Source organism: Neodiprion pinetum, chromosome 4, assembly GCF_021155775.2.
Source record: "Neodiprion pinetum isolate iyNeoPine1 chromosome 4, iyNeoPine1.2, whole genome shotgun sequence".
Taxonomy (NCBI): Eukaryota; Metazoa; Arthropoda; class Insecta; order Hymenoptera; family Diprionidae; genus Neodiprion; species Neodiprion pinetum.
Window position 1 is genome coordinate 9,034,000 of NC_060235.2, and position 16,075 is coordinate 9,050,074.

A 16,075-nucleotide genomic window follows, 5' to 3' on the forward strand; every position below is an offset into this window, starting at 1 on the left:
TCCAACTCTTTACCCGCGAAAATCAAGATTTTCCCGTACATACGCCAACTATAAAGAAATAGTATATTCTGAACCGAGGACGAGAAGTGGATCTTTTTTGCCCGCGTGTGGAGTTTGCAAAACGAGTCGCAGGCTTGCAAGCACGAGCTAATCGAGTGCGTGTTCCAAGCCGGAGACGAGTAAAAGAATACTTTTTGATTCGCTAGAATAATTCCATTGTCGTATATCCAAATAACTGATCAAACAAAGACCCGTTTTTGCTGGTAAAAAATATAACTTGTCTACTAACCTTTAGAGGCCAGGGATTTGGGATTTTTGGTCTCCTCCAGAAAATGCATAAAAAATGTATCTAATATGTTAAAACTATCATGAGTAAAGCGTCGATCATGCGTCACCCCCGTATACGAGTGTTCCTGTCCTCTAAAGGTCAACTGACAATGAGCTAACCTACGTTAAGTTGGCACCACCACACCAAAAAATCAAAAATGATATTCTTGATCAAGTTTCAATTCGTCTGAATTACAGACGTAATATAGTAACTCGATGCTTTAGACTCTGTGCATATAATAAATCTTCGATAGTTGAGACGGAGGAAGAAGGGTTTATCAAGCGACAAAAAATTTAACGGATATGGGTTCTACTGCCATTAAGTCGGCGTTAAGCGGTATTGGTGTGGCCGCGCGATGAGTCCAGAAGAAAGTACGCCTGTCTCATATTTTGCCTATGTTCGAAAAAGTCAGTGATATTTTACCTTCCGTCGATCAAATTATGACCCGTCTTTATGCCACTGGAACTCTGGCGGATATTGCTGGCTATAGCTAAGGCGGTTAATCGCGTCAATGTTAGTAAACATCAGTTGTAAAAGGATAAACGCCGTATCGCAACAATGGAGGCGATTGCACCAAGTAACGGATTATTACTGATTGATCAAAATAAAAATGTCGGCATCACCAACATTATGAAGGGTTAGTAAACTTATACTTGAGTCGTTAACAACAGTATCGTCCGGAGAACACGAGCTCGTTTAGCAAGGAACGAATGATACTGGAGATGTTGAAGGTGTCCTACTGATCGATTACCTGTCGGAATTCACCGAGGATTATTGGGGTCGTTGTCACTGGTAGTTCTTAGTTAATTCAACAATGTTTCAAAATCGATTCGAATCCCACAATTCAAGACATTAAGAAGGTTAGAATTACGCTCAAAAAAACTAGTGGTTATTACTGTATACACATATTCACCGATAATAGGAAAATTTAGCTACTTGATAACATCTCTAAGCACCCAACCATGTCTGGTGTAAAATGATCTTTTTTGTAGAGAGTGCAGAAAAAGTCTCTCTAGTGCCTGTGAAGCGTAGAAAATAGTACATTACGTAAGAAGGGAATAAAGTCGACTTTTCTTCCTGTGTTACATATAAGACTTTATTTACGACTCAACTCTGGCCACAATATTTATTTAACTAAATAATTAACAAATAGTGTTAAAATAGCGTGCAAAAAAGTAACTATAAGTATAAATAAGATTATAGTCGATCTACGCATGCGAAGCCCGTATCCTTGTAAAAAGTACCACTTCTCATACGCTTTACAGGCACCGAAAGAGGGACTTTTAATGCATGTGTTACGAAAATTATTTCGTGCATCGATGATTCGGAGGTAGACAGTGTGCTACCAATAAGAAAATCTTGAAATTGACAATCACGATCAGAGCCTTGCGAAATCTTATAAATACCAGAGTATACGTATAAGCACGGAACGGTACAACATACTTTCCCGTTTGTATATGCTCTAAGTGAACAACATTTGATTAGGATTTGATGCTAGCGCTGAACTTTCCCCAAACACTTCAGCCTATACCTAGCATAATCTAGCACGAACGCATCGTCAGCTACAGACCGGTAAGTAGTACTATAGAAAAAACAATACAACGAGATTTGTTTAATTTAGAAATAATCGACTTGATTTATATTGTGTAAATTGTAAAAATCAACTTTATAACCTCGAGAAAATAAAAAATACAGTAAAATTATTATACTGTTAGTTGTATTTTATATGTAATATTACTTGCAATTTTTTTTTTTTTTTTTTGCGAAATGGATTGAAAAGTTCATTGATAGAGATAAAAATCAGCTATTAGTGAGGGTGATTTCGATTTTTGGTACCCCCTAACGGTAAGAATCTGAATCTAATGGTATGGCAGGAACCCTTGTCGGTACGGGTAGTTTGATGCCCATAAGTAACACCGACTGTAGGTGAAGTAGGAAGCGACGGTACAACAGAGTTAACTTAGCGGATAAGATAGGGATTTCCAGACAGAACCCCATGTCCCTTCTGTATATCAACTAAAGCAATTTAGGTGGTTTTTAAGGCACAGCGAAGATGTTGGGGCACGAATCGCCAGAAAATACTAGATGTATTGAGTGTGACCATCTACTAAACACTTTTCTGGAATCTCTCTTGGCGATGAATCATTGTAAATTGAATTTATAGTATCTTCGACGTCTTTGTGAAATGGCGGTTCGTGATCAAGTAAGACAGCGCTAAATAGAAGAGAGAGAGGTTTCATTTGGGACAACTGTAGAAAATAGCCTTCATTAAGTTTATGAAACCCTATAGGTAAACAAAAATAGTAAAAAATTCAGTATGTAATAATTACTTACACACGCGTTTTCAGGAAAACGTAGCGTACAACATAGATTCTACGGTATACGGAGCAAATTATGTTTGGTTTTACAGCAATTTTTTCCCATTTGCATAGGCATAGAAGGAGATCCGCCAAGCTGGCAATGCAGATATAGGACGACAAAAAATACATATCAGATTTTTTCGCCGATTATATGCTAGCTGATTGCCAAAATAATAATTTTTTCACTCCAGCCATTTTCGGTAAATACGCGGCAGTTGCAGATATTGAGTTAACTTTGCCCCTTCGAAAAAGCAATAGAAACAGTTGAAAAACAACAGAAAAACGAAAATGGGGGATTTATACTGTAATTAGTAATTGCTGCCGATAGGAATTTGTCTCCCTTTTTCCGCAACACCCCATTTCCAGATATCCCTACCCTCCGTGTTAGAAATACTGCATATTCCTAATGTGACCAGCCATCGACATTTTCTTAGCTCGAGGAATAATTCACCAATTAAACGCTGCTGGAAAAGTAGTCTTCGTCATCTAATCATCTCCAATTTGAATATTCCGTCCTTTACGCAGGAACACAATATCCATACAATGGTCGAGATTCGAATATTTTTTCACTCTAGGAATACATAACTTGCTAATTAATCGCTACCGAAAAAGATAACTCAATTGAAATAAAGTGAAACATTGAACTTATATTTTCCAATATGAACTCTTATTCAAAAACATTGCGAATTTACGAAATAATGATTCTCATTCACAGTATTTTGTTGTTTTAACGACACCAAGTTTAACCTCGTACGAAAGACGCGTATGAGACGTTTAAACGCACATTTTTGGGGTGAAATTTACATGTATACTTCTAAATTTCAATATAAAGTTTTGAACATGTCGTCTTTGCCCCAGACCTATTTATCGTGTAAGGTCCGGATGGAGTTTATTCTGAAGCTAATGAAATTGCCCTTTGGAACACGAATTTGATTTTATTTTTCAGGTGACAAAACGTCTTCTTTCATTGGTACGAATATTCATCTAGATATTTCACAATGGTCTACGTGACCTATAATCCTGAAGAAAAAAATACCAGCGTGTTTCTTGTTCAATTTCCAATAAAACCCGAAATTATCATCATAGAGAACTAATAGAGTGCAGGTTATTTTCTTTGTACAGTCTAACGCAACGTAACCTTTATAGAAGATTTGGAGTAAATAAAATCATTTTAAAGGGTTAATTCTGGTATTTTGTTCTCTGACCGTTGTGGTATTTCTTTTCAGTACCTATATAGAATTGGTTTCTCTAGCAGTGGAACCCTCATTTGTGTTATTACTATAGGTATCATTTTTTTCTGTAGAGTCAGTAGTATTGCGTGTACCAATAATTCCCATAAGTTAAGTAAGAAAAAAAATCATATTACAATATAACTATTCGTATCTAAAATATTTTAATATCAATTCTATTATACTAAACCTTGTTCCTAACATAATCAGTTGAAAGTTTCCATGTTACACAAAAAAAATTGAATTTTTGTTGACCAGTGTTATCGGTGTACCGAAATCGAATTACAAGTATCTCAACTACTTCCACGTTAATTTTGCACCAGTTTTCAAATTCCCCAGCTGTTAAGTACACTTAACCTGAAAACATTTTTTTCTCATTTTTAGCTCAGCTGAAATTTCAGGGGAGGATCGGTTTTACATGAACGAGTCCTACAGGTAAAAGGTTCTACAAGTTCATTTCTCCAGATTCGTCCCTGAAGGTTCCTTCTTACAAATTCGTTTCTACATGCGGTGGTTGCACAGGAGTAGGTTAAATTCTTTGCTACTGATTTATTTCCAAATAACGAAGCTAGGAACGACCATACATATAAAAATTATATATGATATACGTGCCCCACACAGCGCACGATATGCCCGACAAATTTAAAAAATACTTTTACAATGTTGAAACAATCGATACGCGTATTTTATAACAAAGTCATATCAATGTTTATAAAAAAAATTTCCAAGTATCAAAGTCGATATCAGAAATATTCTATAAATATTGTGTGCTATGTGGGTCATGTAAATTATGTAAATTCTGTACATAAAATCGGTCCGAGACTCGTTCTGTGGAAATGAACCTAACCTACTTTTGTTACCGCCGCATGTAAAAACGAACTTTCAGAAATAAATCTGGAGAAACGAATTTTGAGAACCACCGCACGTACGAATGAATCTGGGGAAACAAACTTGTAGAACCTTTCTCTTGCAGGACTGATTCATGTAGAAACGACGCCCTCTCTTGGTACGTATCTTCGGCTGCTTGATGTTTACACCGAGTATGGAGAAACTGATGCAAGTTTCCCCCATTATAGACATTGCGAAGGAATGAAGTCGATTAAAAAGAAACGATAGCCAATTCCGTCCTGCTAAATGCCCGATATAGAATAGTAGTGGTCTTTATCTATATGTGTACAGAAAAGTCAATGTCGTATGTGGATAAAAATAATGCTGGCAGCTTCGTCCGGCTTGCTCGAGCGCTGGGACTAAATCGAGATTACAGGGTCATGTAGTTCAATTTCGCTCAGCATTGAAATCGTTGCATTGCATCATGTACGTACGACCCAGAATTCTGGACGCTGGCATGCTGGACTCGGTTCACTTCAAAGTCACGTCAAGTCGATGAAGTCTTGGTTCTTAGATTATTGCATGTCTTCAAAATTACAAGGAAGATAGCCCAGGCCGATCTCTCCGATTTGATTTCTTTTGTAATATGGTATAGTAGATTGAAAACTAAGTGAGACGTATTTCTTTTATCTGCCATTAAACACTTTAAGGGGGTGAAAGCACCCTCCAAGTAAGGTATGTCAAGGAGCGATTTGGTAGTTTCACCAACAACAACATAATAATTTCTAATTAATCCAACTGGTTAAGTTTTCTAATAACCTATCAATTCACCCCTTGACATACCTTACTTTGGACGGTGGTTTCACCCACTCAAAGTATTTAATAGCAGGTAGAAAAAAAAAACGTGTCGCTTAGTTTTTAGTCTACTATAACATATTACAAAATAAACCAAATCAAAGAGATCGACCTGGGATACTTTCCTTGTCAGTTGAATCTCGAGAGGGCTGATTTATCTCACGAGTGAAGTACAGTACAAATAGTTTGCTGCTGCCACAGCAATTTTTGTGCTCTCAAAATATCAAGTAGAGGAAAGTAACGCTGGACGGCACCTAGTACAGGACACATATACTGTATCCCAAAGTCAAAACAGTACCTACAGTTTTCTTGCATGATTCGAACATGTACAATGGATGTAGCGATAGGGGTATACAGCAAGGGGAGTCTGCATAAATTTGCGAAACACGTAATTTTCACATGCATATATTTTGAGAAATTACTGGTTCTATTGTATTGTTTTTGATCTGGGATATTGTTGGTATCTATTAAATTCTTTCAACCAATGTTCAATGACAGTCCCGTGCATTACGGATCCCTAATACCGGACGCTTGATTTGTCCCTCAGTACCGGACACCCATTTCTTCTCATATTTTTGTTATATATACAAAACTTGCTCCTCCTTATTTTAGTGATATTTTACCATAACCTACCAATCAAAAATACAAAAGAAAGGAAAATGGTCCGAATAAAATATAAAAAAGGCAGTTCAAAAGGTCTTGGGTGAAAATATGACGGGTATAAAAGCTGCGTTGAAATATACAGTACCAAAAACTATCATCCAGTGCTGAAATTTCGAAGAACTAGTGGATGAAGTGTGCGCAGATATTCCTGAGTTCTCTGACCAATAAGATTTATTAATCATTTCTTTCCATTCATACTATCAGTGTCCGGTACTAATTGCAAGTGCCACTTCTCTGACTCACTATTTTTACTACTGAATGTAATAATATTTTTTACTTAGTTTAAAGTTAAATAATAATTTACAAAGTTACTGTATCATTCAAAATACTCCAAAGATGAACATAAAAATAAAAACCATTATGTTTCCACGTAGGTTATGATTTTATTAACGAATAACCGTATGCGTCCGGCACTGGGGGACTTCCCCTAATTTATTTCTATTTTCAACTCGGCCGAGCTGAAACTCGAGAGGTGGTTTGGCTTACGAGTAAAGTACTAGATTTCAAATGATCAAATCAAAATAATTTGTTGCTGTTTTGGCAATTTTGCGCTCTCAAAATATCGAGTCATTTATTGTCATTTTGAACTCGTTGAAGCTGAAACTAGAAACAAATTATTTTTGTCCTACGTTTAGTGGGGAGTATAAATATTGTTCTCAAAAGTCGAATTGATTTTTCAGTCCATTTTAGTTTATAAAAAGAAAAATAATGAAATAACATCTAAAATCTCAATGTACTTTTCATCTAAATTTGTTGTTGATACGTATATTAACACGTTATATTAATCCATTTTAGTTTATAAAAAGAAAAATAATGAAGTAACATCTAAAATCTCAATGTGTTTTGCATTTAAAATTGTTGTTGACACGTGTTAATATTACCCAAAAATTTTATTACTTACAGGGGATTTTGTAATATCAACATATTTTTTGGGGAGGATATAAAAAAATTTTAAAATAAACAAAATAACGAGCACCCTAATTTGTACGGAGTAAACCCTACTGAACGATTGTTTTTTAACAGATCACTTGAAAGTGGAGAAACCTTGCCAACTAACGACCGCGGAATTTAACGTGGCATCAACGTCGTTAAGGATTAGATTAGATTAGGTAAGGCATTATTTTTTATGATAACGATACATTTTTTTTTTATAAGTACCTCCTTGTATAGTAAATAGACGTACAAAGTTTGAAAATAATTGATTACGTAGTTTTGTCAGCAAAAAACTTCCGCAAATATAGTAGATTTAGTGAAGAAAGACAATTGCCTTTTAACGTACCGAGATACAATCGGCATTTTACACTTTTTCATGTACCTGAAGTTTTGATCAGTCAAACTTGATCAAAAAGTCAAGTTTTCACTTCATGGTTCGATCGCAACACTATGATATAGGTAGGTACGAGAAAATATGTGTTAAGGTATTCGAGTAAAAGGAATACAATTTAAGGAATAACAAAGTTGATCAGATTTGCTGAATTCGACGTGGCTTATATAAATAATGAAGCACCCCATATTTTTTAGTACCTCTAAAAAAAAAAAAATAAAACAAAGAAATATGGGCCACAGGTTGATACGGTATTATTATTCGTTGGATCCAGTCAAGGAGGCCAATACATAAAATCTTCTCAACGCGGAGCTATTCATAAACTGATGAACGTTTCGTCGTTCATAAAATATATTCGTCGAGGACATTTTTTTGTCCAGTCACTGCATCTCAGAAACGTTTTTTTTTTTTTTAAATACGTGACACCTCTACGTTACAAAATCAGTGCCAATCGTGTCCGTCAGGCGCTTGGCGTTACCGCCAAACACCAGGAGCATGTGGGCAGAGGTCCGAATTCTTTTGTCTTTTTGTACCCATTCGGCTTCGCACCACTCGCTATCACCTTATTCATTCAGCTAATTATGTTCTCCACTGTTCCGTATTCTCGAACCTTTTTTACTTTGTCACTTTTGTATCGAACGACACTTCTATTCTATCTTTCATCAAATGAACGTCTAATCCATCTCTCATCAAGTATACTTTCAATCCCTTTCCAACAAGTCAACTTCCATCCCATCCTTCAATTAACAAACTATCAACCCAATCCCAACGTACAAAAAATCCACTTCGTTCAACTACACATTTAAATTCTTCACTATCCCAATGAAGCATTTATACGTTTAATTATATACCTTCCTTAGGTATATCAACTTTTACTCCGACGTCCATTCCCTGAATCGAGTGCAGCGACGAGATCGGACCGAACCAACATCTCGGGTGGATGTAGAGACGTATTGACAGCCGCTTGTCAATATCCTTCCTTCTATCCCGTAACATTATGAACTCTTTTTGAAATTTTTTTTTCTATACAGAATATTGACTTAAGATTTTTACGGTGTTTAGTGCAAAATGCACAATAAAATCACATGTGGCTTTATGGACCCGCAAGATCGAAGATATAGATTTCCTAAGCCTGCATTTTCACACTTTGCGCAAATCCAGAACGAAAATTGAATATGGATCGGTTGTCGTAGTTTTCAACTATTATCTCCAGTCTTTTATTCACATTTCGACAAACACAATTTTGTTATGGTTCCTCGCCACCTATATGACTCAACTTGATCATTGCCAAGTTTGGTTAGCAATCAGATTTAATGCTATCAATAAATTTCCAGATTATGAGATGCTTGGTAAGAAACGCGGAAAATTCTGAATGCCAGCTTTATATTCAATTGTTCGTTTTATGCAAATTTTGAATAGTTGCAGTGTATTGATTCCATTCTTGTAACTAAAATATTTGTGGTCTTCTTCCAACTACTACGGTTTGACCCCTTACGATCTATGTATCCTCGAAGTAGTCAATTTAAGGTTACAGAATGCCTCCGTTTGCGATAAGGAACGGGTAAGTCATTAGTCGATCTTATTGTCACACAATATCCGTAACTGCAACAAGTGCGAGTGCAAGAAATTGCCGCAGTTGCAATGAAAAAACAGGGTTTTCGGAATATGCATCTCGTATATCCTGTAAATTTTGTACTTTTCGCCAAATACATTGTTCAAAATAAAACGTTCATCCTCGGAGAATTATTTGATCTATTATTACAGAGAACACTAGGAACAAAGTTGATTCATAGTGTGTTACTACACGTACAGGTTGTAATTCGAATTGGAGTTGCTGTAATGTTGTGATAGTAGGTACTGACCTATTTTGGCCCAGGAGGCCTTGTGCTTTATGGCGTTCGCACTGCGTCTAATGAGTAAAAATTCATAACACTACCAACCTTCACATATGCTGTGTAGCGTTTACCATAAATGTAAAGGTTGGTAACTTTCGGAGTTTGGACCATTTGGAATTTATACAGATTCAAGTTTTCCATCATTCAGAATTCTGGACTATATCGGTATGTAACTATTATACATAATATGAACCATATTTGGTGTATATTGCAGAAGTATGCTTGATATAAATCCTCGCAATCATGATGCTTTCTGATTTCTTAATAACCAATACAATAAAGAATAAAGACTGTCGATATAAAGAGAGAAGTTATCAACATGTTTGTTAATAACAAACGAAGATGCCTGCGATCAGGATCTCATAGAAACTTCCGTACAAACGTGATGGATTTCAGGGATGGGATTGAAGATGATGATAAGTCAACACGAGACTGACATGGTGATTAGGTCATGTGCACCACCGCCTTATAGAGTACATAAGAAGCAATACAAACCAAGAAATGGTGTAGCAAAGCGAATCAAGTTTCGGTGTGATTTTCCATCAACCCAGGCGAAGGTTATGCTCGCCAGAGGATGGGTTCAGGTAAGCTAGTCAAATTCAAGGAACATCATTTACACTCGGTTGCTGAAGCGTTAATTAAATTTCATGAACTGATCGATAATTCATGAACGGATTAATTATTTAAATGCTATAATTACGTAATTTTTCTTCTCCCAAAGAATGAACAAGATTTCTGGCGACAGTTTTCTCATTTAATGTAAAATACAGCTTCACGGTTATAAGGAGATATACGCTAAAATGTCATATAGCATCCTACACTGACGGATTTTTATAATGTTAGACAATATGACCAGTTTTCAACGATTATAATGTGACCATAAACAAGGGAGAAGAAAAGTCAACTATCGAATTTTAAATGAATATTTTCCATTGGAAATTGAAATTCTGTTAAAGACTATTGATGTCCGTTAGGCAGGTGATTCTTAGCTTCTCAGAGATAAAAAAAAGGAAAACTTGCGCTTCAACGCAGAAATGCTTCAAGCTTAAAAAGTTCATCGTCAAATAACGTACTTTAACTGCACGCATGGGGCTATTCGATATTTTTTATGATGTAAAGTTCACCTATTAACAGTTGATATGTGCTTTGAAATGTATAAGCAGGTTGAGGATGGCGTCGAAGATGCGGGTGACTGGAACTTGTGGTGGTGCGAAATGAATGAGGTACGATTTGCCATTGACAGAAAACTTCGCTGGGATCAGAAAATCCCACATTTCCGCAACCACTACGAACTAACCCGGAAGAATTACCTCTATAGAAATCTCAAGCGATACGAGAAACTCTTGATTAGAGAAGGCAAGACGTTGGAAGCCAATCTGTGCGACTGCATGCCCGTGACGTTTGAGCTGCCAAACGAATATCACATGTTGGTAGAGGAATATCATCGCCAGGGAGGGACCTGGATAGTGAAGCCAGCCGCGAGGTCGCAGGGAAAAGGGATATTTCTCTTTCAAAAACTCAAAGACCTCGTCGAGTGGAAACACAAAGAATCGACCAACCAAGTTACTGGTGACGGCGGGAGTGCGGAAGCCTTTGTCGTCCAAAAGTATGTCGATAATCCTTACCTGCTGGCTGGGAGGAAGTTTGATCTCCGGATTTACGTTCTCGTGACTTCTTTCAATCCATTAAAAGTATGGCTAGCCCGCGAGGGATTTGCTCGATTGTCCGGTGAACTTTTCTCACTGCAGAAGATCAACGACAGCCGAGTTCACCTCACAAATATGTCGATCCAGTTGAAGGTGGAACCCAATGGCAACAACTTGGAGAGATTGGACAAACCTCAAATCAAACAAGGATGCAAATGGGCACTTCGTAGGGTCAGGGAATACTTGACAGCTAGACACGGTGGAGGAGTAATGGATAAACTACTGCAACGTATTGCAGGTAATCCAAAGAATTTGTTTGGTACATTTTTGTTTCACTACGTTTTTAGTGCACAATATTAGCTAACTATTCAACAATTAAAGTTCTGTGCACATGACAAAGCTTAGTACGAGGCTCAGTATTGGATGATTTGCAGTTTGTGTGCTATATATATATACATATATATACATACACCTTGAATTATACTCAGCCAACGACTTGTCAACGATATTCACACAGAATCATTTCTGCAGTACCTTTGTATGCGAGTTTCTGATACAGTAAAGTCTTTTATTGCGTTGTAAACATTATACATTCTTCAATATGTTTCACCTGGAAACTATATTTTAAATAGGAAGGAATCCATGGTTTTTGTTAATATGCCAGATAATTTCTGTCCACTAATAAAATATTTTATTTCAATCTTCATTAGCCTTTTAGTTGACCGATTTGTAAATTTATTGCTTTCGCATTTTGTGACTGTATATATTTTTCCGACGTAGAAGAGGCATAATATATGGTACAATGATAGTTATATTATAAATACATATGAATAGTTTCAAACTTAAGGGGATCCCCAACCTTCATTTCTAGCTATACGAAGCACCGATGTCCCAGAGCTGAAACTTTTTTAATATGAGGTATTTTGTACGGAGAATTCAACCATCATAAAATAAAAAATGAACCGATTGTTTGTGGTAAAGTCTGATTAATTTATTTTTCATCGAAACATATCAGATATTGCAAAATCTATACGTTTAATTTTTCCAAAACGAATTTACAGCACCTGCAAATTTTTTCAGATATTTCAATTAATTTTTGGCATTTTTGATGTATTTTTTAAAAAATTTAAAAATTATGCGATACCTTATTTTTTTTCGATGCAAAATAAATTAAACAGACCGTACCACAATTGCTTAATTTTTTATTTTTTGATAGTTGAATTCCACGTAAATAATGAGGTATCATATCAAAAAAGTTTCAGCTCTGGGACATCGTTGCTTCATATAGCTAGAAATGAAGGTTGGGGATCTCCTTAACCTTTAGAGGGCCGGTATATTTCACTTGAAATTCGATATTTCTTAGAGGTATGATTTATGTATATAAATAATCGACACGTCCGGTGGAGTTACCTGCTGGCTCCAAAAGTAGCGAGGCCAGCCCTCTAAACGTTAATAACTTTTTCCATTTTTCAAAAGTCAAAATAGTATGAAAAAATGCGACGAGTTTTTTATATCACATAAATATCACCAGAAGGTGATTTTATGAATCGCAAAGATGACTCAAAGAATTATTGCTCAAATGCGGACTAGTTTGAGTATTAAAAGAACAATGAAGCCGAAGTTAGTCAGAAGCAGCCAGAGTTAGAAGACAAACGTGTTAAATTTTTTGGAAATTGAAAAATGCAGTTCAAATTTATCTTTATAATTCTATTATATTCGGGGTTCAAGGTATTTCACAAAATTTTGATTTTTGGACTTTACTATCTTATTTAAATGAACATTAGAACGTTTGGCTGCTAGGTTCAGCCTCGTAAAAGGATAGAATCAATCCGCTGTTCAACGAAATAATTTATTCCATGTGTAATTATCGAAAGAAAATTTAAATATTAATTTGTCGTTATTACACCTGCATCATCGCCGGAAAAACAGATTTGGTATGGTACACTCAGAGAAAATTGTGGTTGTCGTTACCATAAAAAATAGTGTGCTCAGGGGACAATACGAATTCATAGTTAACAGAATTTATTGCATTATGTTGTTCCAAACTATGAACTTATCGTTACATCTGACAAAAGTTGTATGGTTAACGGTAGAATAATGAAGACCTGACCATGTTTAAACATTAGTGCGATAAACGTGATAAACCTATCGCTACTCGATTTGTAATTTGGAAATTCAATACAGAAATTGTAGATTGCAGTTTGTTAACTTTTACTATACGAGTTGAGTAGCTTCATCGTAAATGTATAGTAAAACTGGAATGAAAAAAAATAGATGAGGAACTCGTAGATAATTCATCTCAATGATTTTTCGTGAGCGCAGAAACCATTTTGACAGCTTATCAGTAGCTACAATAGTTGAAAACGCATTTGGGATCGATTAAAACATAGCGCATTATGTTTTTCCTTACCGGGGCTCGAACCCCTTTCGCTCGCAATGTTCGGATTATAAGTCGGGCACCCTACCTACTACGCCAAACTACCTTATGAGAATATATGACGTTATTTGATTGATGATACAATGTACGGGTACAGTCACTGAAAACTGATCAATAAGATTATTCCATTTATCAAGTGAATTTAGCGGAATTTTTAGTATATTCCAAGTACCGTAAATGAAATTTCCAAATATACCTGATACATTTACTGCACAATGAAGTAAATTCAAAACACCCTTTTGCGTGTTTCCAACTAAGTTAAGCAAAATGACAAAATTATAATGCACATTTATTGAAAATGCTTAGTAATTCACTTTATAACACGAAATTTGTAATTCAACTACACTTTTGTGTTATAAATGTGTCGTAGAATTTTAAATATTTTCAACAGTTTATGTTTAGTTGTTGAAACTATGTTCGTAGGATCTTGTCTGAATAATTACTGTATTAGCGTTAACCATATTTAAGTCGAGTCAAACCATGTATGGTGCATTCAACTCTGACGAAAGTTGCAGGAATCATCTCGGATGGTCTAAATACTTATCCGTAAATAGTTGATTATAAATTAGTTAATTGAACCATACTCTGTACTATCGAAGACTACAGAACAGAGTTCACCGCACTATACGAATATAATCCTGATGAACATCTGTGTATGGTGAACATTATAACAAAAAATATAGTTAATTGTACGATTATATTATAGTCCCTTTGACGTTCTTGGATCAACTAGAAGTGTGTGGTAAAATTGACATTGTGTTTATAGTGCGCCAAACAATAATTTGAATAAATTCTACTATAAAAATTATCTTTCCGACTATAATATTTTAACTATACAGATTTTTAACTATATGCGCAAATTTTTCTCTCAGTGTATTTTTCATTTTCATGAAAAGGGAAGAATCTGTCGGTCTGTCCGACAAACTTTCGCGATGATCTCGAAAACGGCCGAGTGAAAAATCTGAAACTAATAGGACTTGGGAGCCAAATGAAAAAGTTTTGAAAGAAGAATTAAAAAGTTTTTTTTTTTTATAAAAAACAAAAAATTTATACATTTTATTTAAAAAAAATATACAATCTGGGAAAAACATAATCCTTTATTTATAAAAAGTAACAACGAGGAAAAGGTCTATGTTTGTCGGTAAAACATTGAAAATCAATTTATTTCCGGTAGAACTGGAAGTTCAAATTGAACGGGACATGGCAATTTTTCATGCCCATCATTTTGTTATAAAATTTTGTAAGCTTTAGATTTATTTTATTGAGCCGTTTCTGAGACCAACGCGGGAGTTTCTCGGAAAGACTAACAGACTGACATACCAATATCTCTCTAAAGACCTGTTTTTCGGATTCTGGAGGTTCGAAAACGCAGAGATTTGTTGAAATTAGAAAAAGTGATTTTCAACCGAAACCAATACTTTTCATCATATCACTAACGGCGACGAAAAGTAAAAAAGAGGTGAAATAAAAAAGTAAATATCACGATCGCGGAGGGAATTTGAGGCTTTTTATTTGCAACCAAAGCGGCCCATGTAGAAATATCCAAAACCTTCTAATTGTAAGCTGCATATAGTATCAGCTATTTCTTTCTCCAAACTCATCCAACTAGCGAAACATTATTTTTTAGTCTAACAAAGCCTTACATTGATATCCTTAATGTGTTGTAGGTGTAATTATGGCCAGTTTACAGGCTGTGAAGATGGTGATCATGCAAGGAAAAAATTCGTTCGAATTATACGGCTACGACATCCTCTTGGACGAACATCTGACGCCCTGGTTGCTGGAGGTCAACGCTTCACCAGCTCTCGCAGCGACGGACAGCGAGGATTACAGATTGAAATTTGATTTGTTGGATGACGCGTTGACGATCTTGGACTTTGAAGGAGTTTTGACCGGCAGCGAAACGAGGGTTGGCGGATTTGATCTTCTTTGGGACGGCGGTCCAGTTTGGACGAATTACCCAGGCGCGACACCGTCCGCGTCAAAAGCTGGCTCGAAACAATCTTTCGAATTGAGGAGATTCAACATATTTTTGGGGAGCTACAATGATAGGATACCACAATTGCGACAGTTACGTGAACAGCTTAGTTCAAAGTATCCAGTAAAAATGACTCGTAACTTGACAAGTAATAGTGAAATACCGCGTGTCTAATGGCACAAGGTCGTAAGCGCCATTTTACGACCTTTTGCAGTTAAAAAAGGTGAGGAGTTGTATATTTTCTTTTGATCGTATCTAGGCTTCAAACATGAAAATATGATCAGAAACGTACAAATTGAGTAACAGTTTGATTAAGAGTAAAAGGTCATATGTACTGGTGGATACGACCTTCTGCTACTGATTCAGCCATGATAACCTATGTCGAATAATTCCACAGGTTCGTAATCGCTGGAAATTGTTATTGTTATTCTTACTATTCCGATAATTGATGATATGGATAGTCGAGGTTCAGAAAATCGACATCCTGATAGCATCATAACTTGGTTAGTTTCAATTTTTCATATGTTCCAGT

At 35.9% G+C, this 16,075-nt stretch overlaps 2 protein-coding genes across 2 annotated transcripts in view; one reads left to right on the plus strand and one right to left on the minus strand.

The window, feature by feature from the left end:
• Efa6 (Exchange factor for Arf 6) overlaps positions 1 to 16,075 on the minus strand; it is an 80,624-nt gene that overhangs the window by 54,819 nt on the left and 9,730 nt on the right. The gene's annotated exons all lie outside the window — the stretch shown is intronic.
• LOC138190747 (probable tubulin polyglutamylase TTLL9) lies at positions 9,893 to 15,717 on the plus strand. The gene is made up of 3 exons (XM_069134982.1): positions 9,893 to 10,066; positions 10,646 to 11,426; positions 15,233 to 15,717. The coding sequence occupies exons 1-3, from the start codon at positions 9,893 to 9,895 to the stop codon at positions 15,715 to 15,717; spliced, it is 1,440 nt and encodes a 479-aa protein (XP_068991083.1).

What these genes read in the sequence shown, in the direction of transcription:
- LOC138190747 (XM_069134982.1), top strand. Translation starts at nt 9,893, where the DNA reads ATGATGATAAGTCAACACGAGACTGACATGGTGATTAGGTCATGTGCA. An exon ending in TCGCCAGAGGATGGGTTCAG is followed by an intron (nt 10,067 to 10,645) that starts GTAAGCTAGTCA and finishes ATGTATAAGCAG; the next exon opens with GTTGAGGATGGCGTCGAAGA. An exon ending in ACTACTGCAACGTATTGCAG is followed by an intron (nt 11,427 to 15,232) that starts GTAATCCAAAGA and finishes AATGTGTTGTAG; the next exon opens with GTGTAATTATGGCCAGTTTA.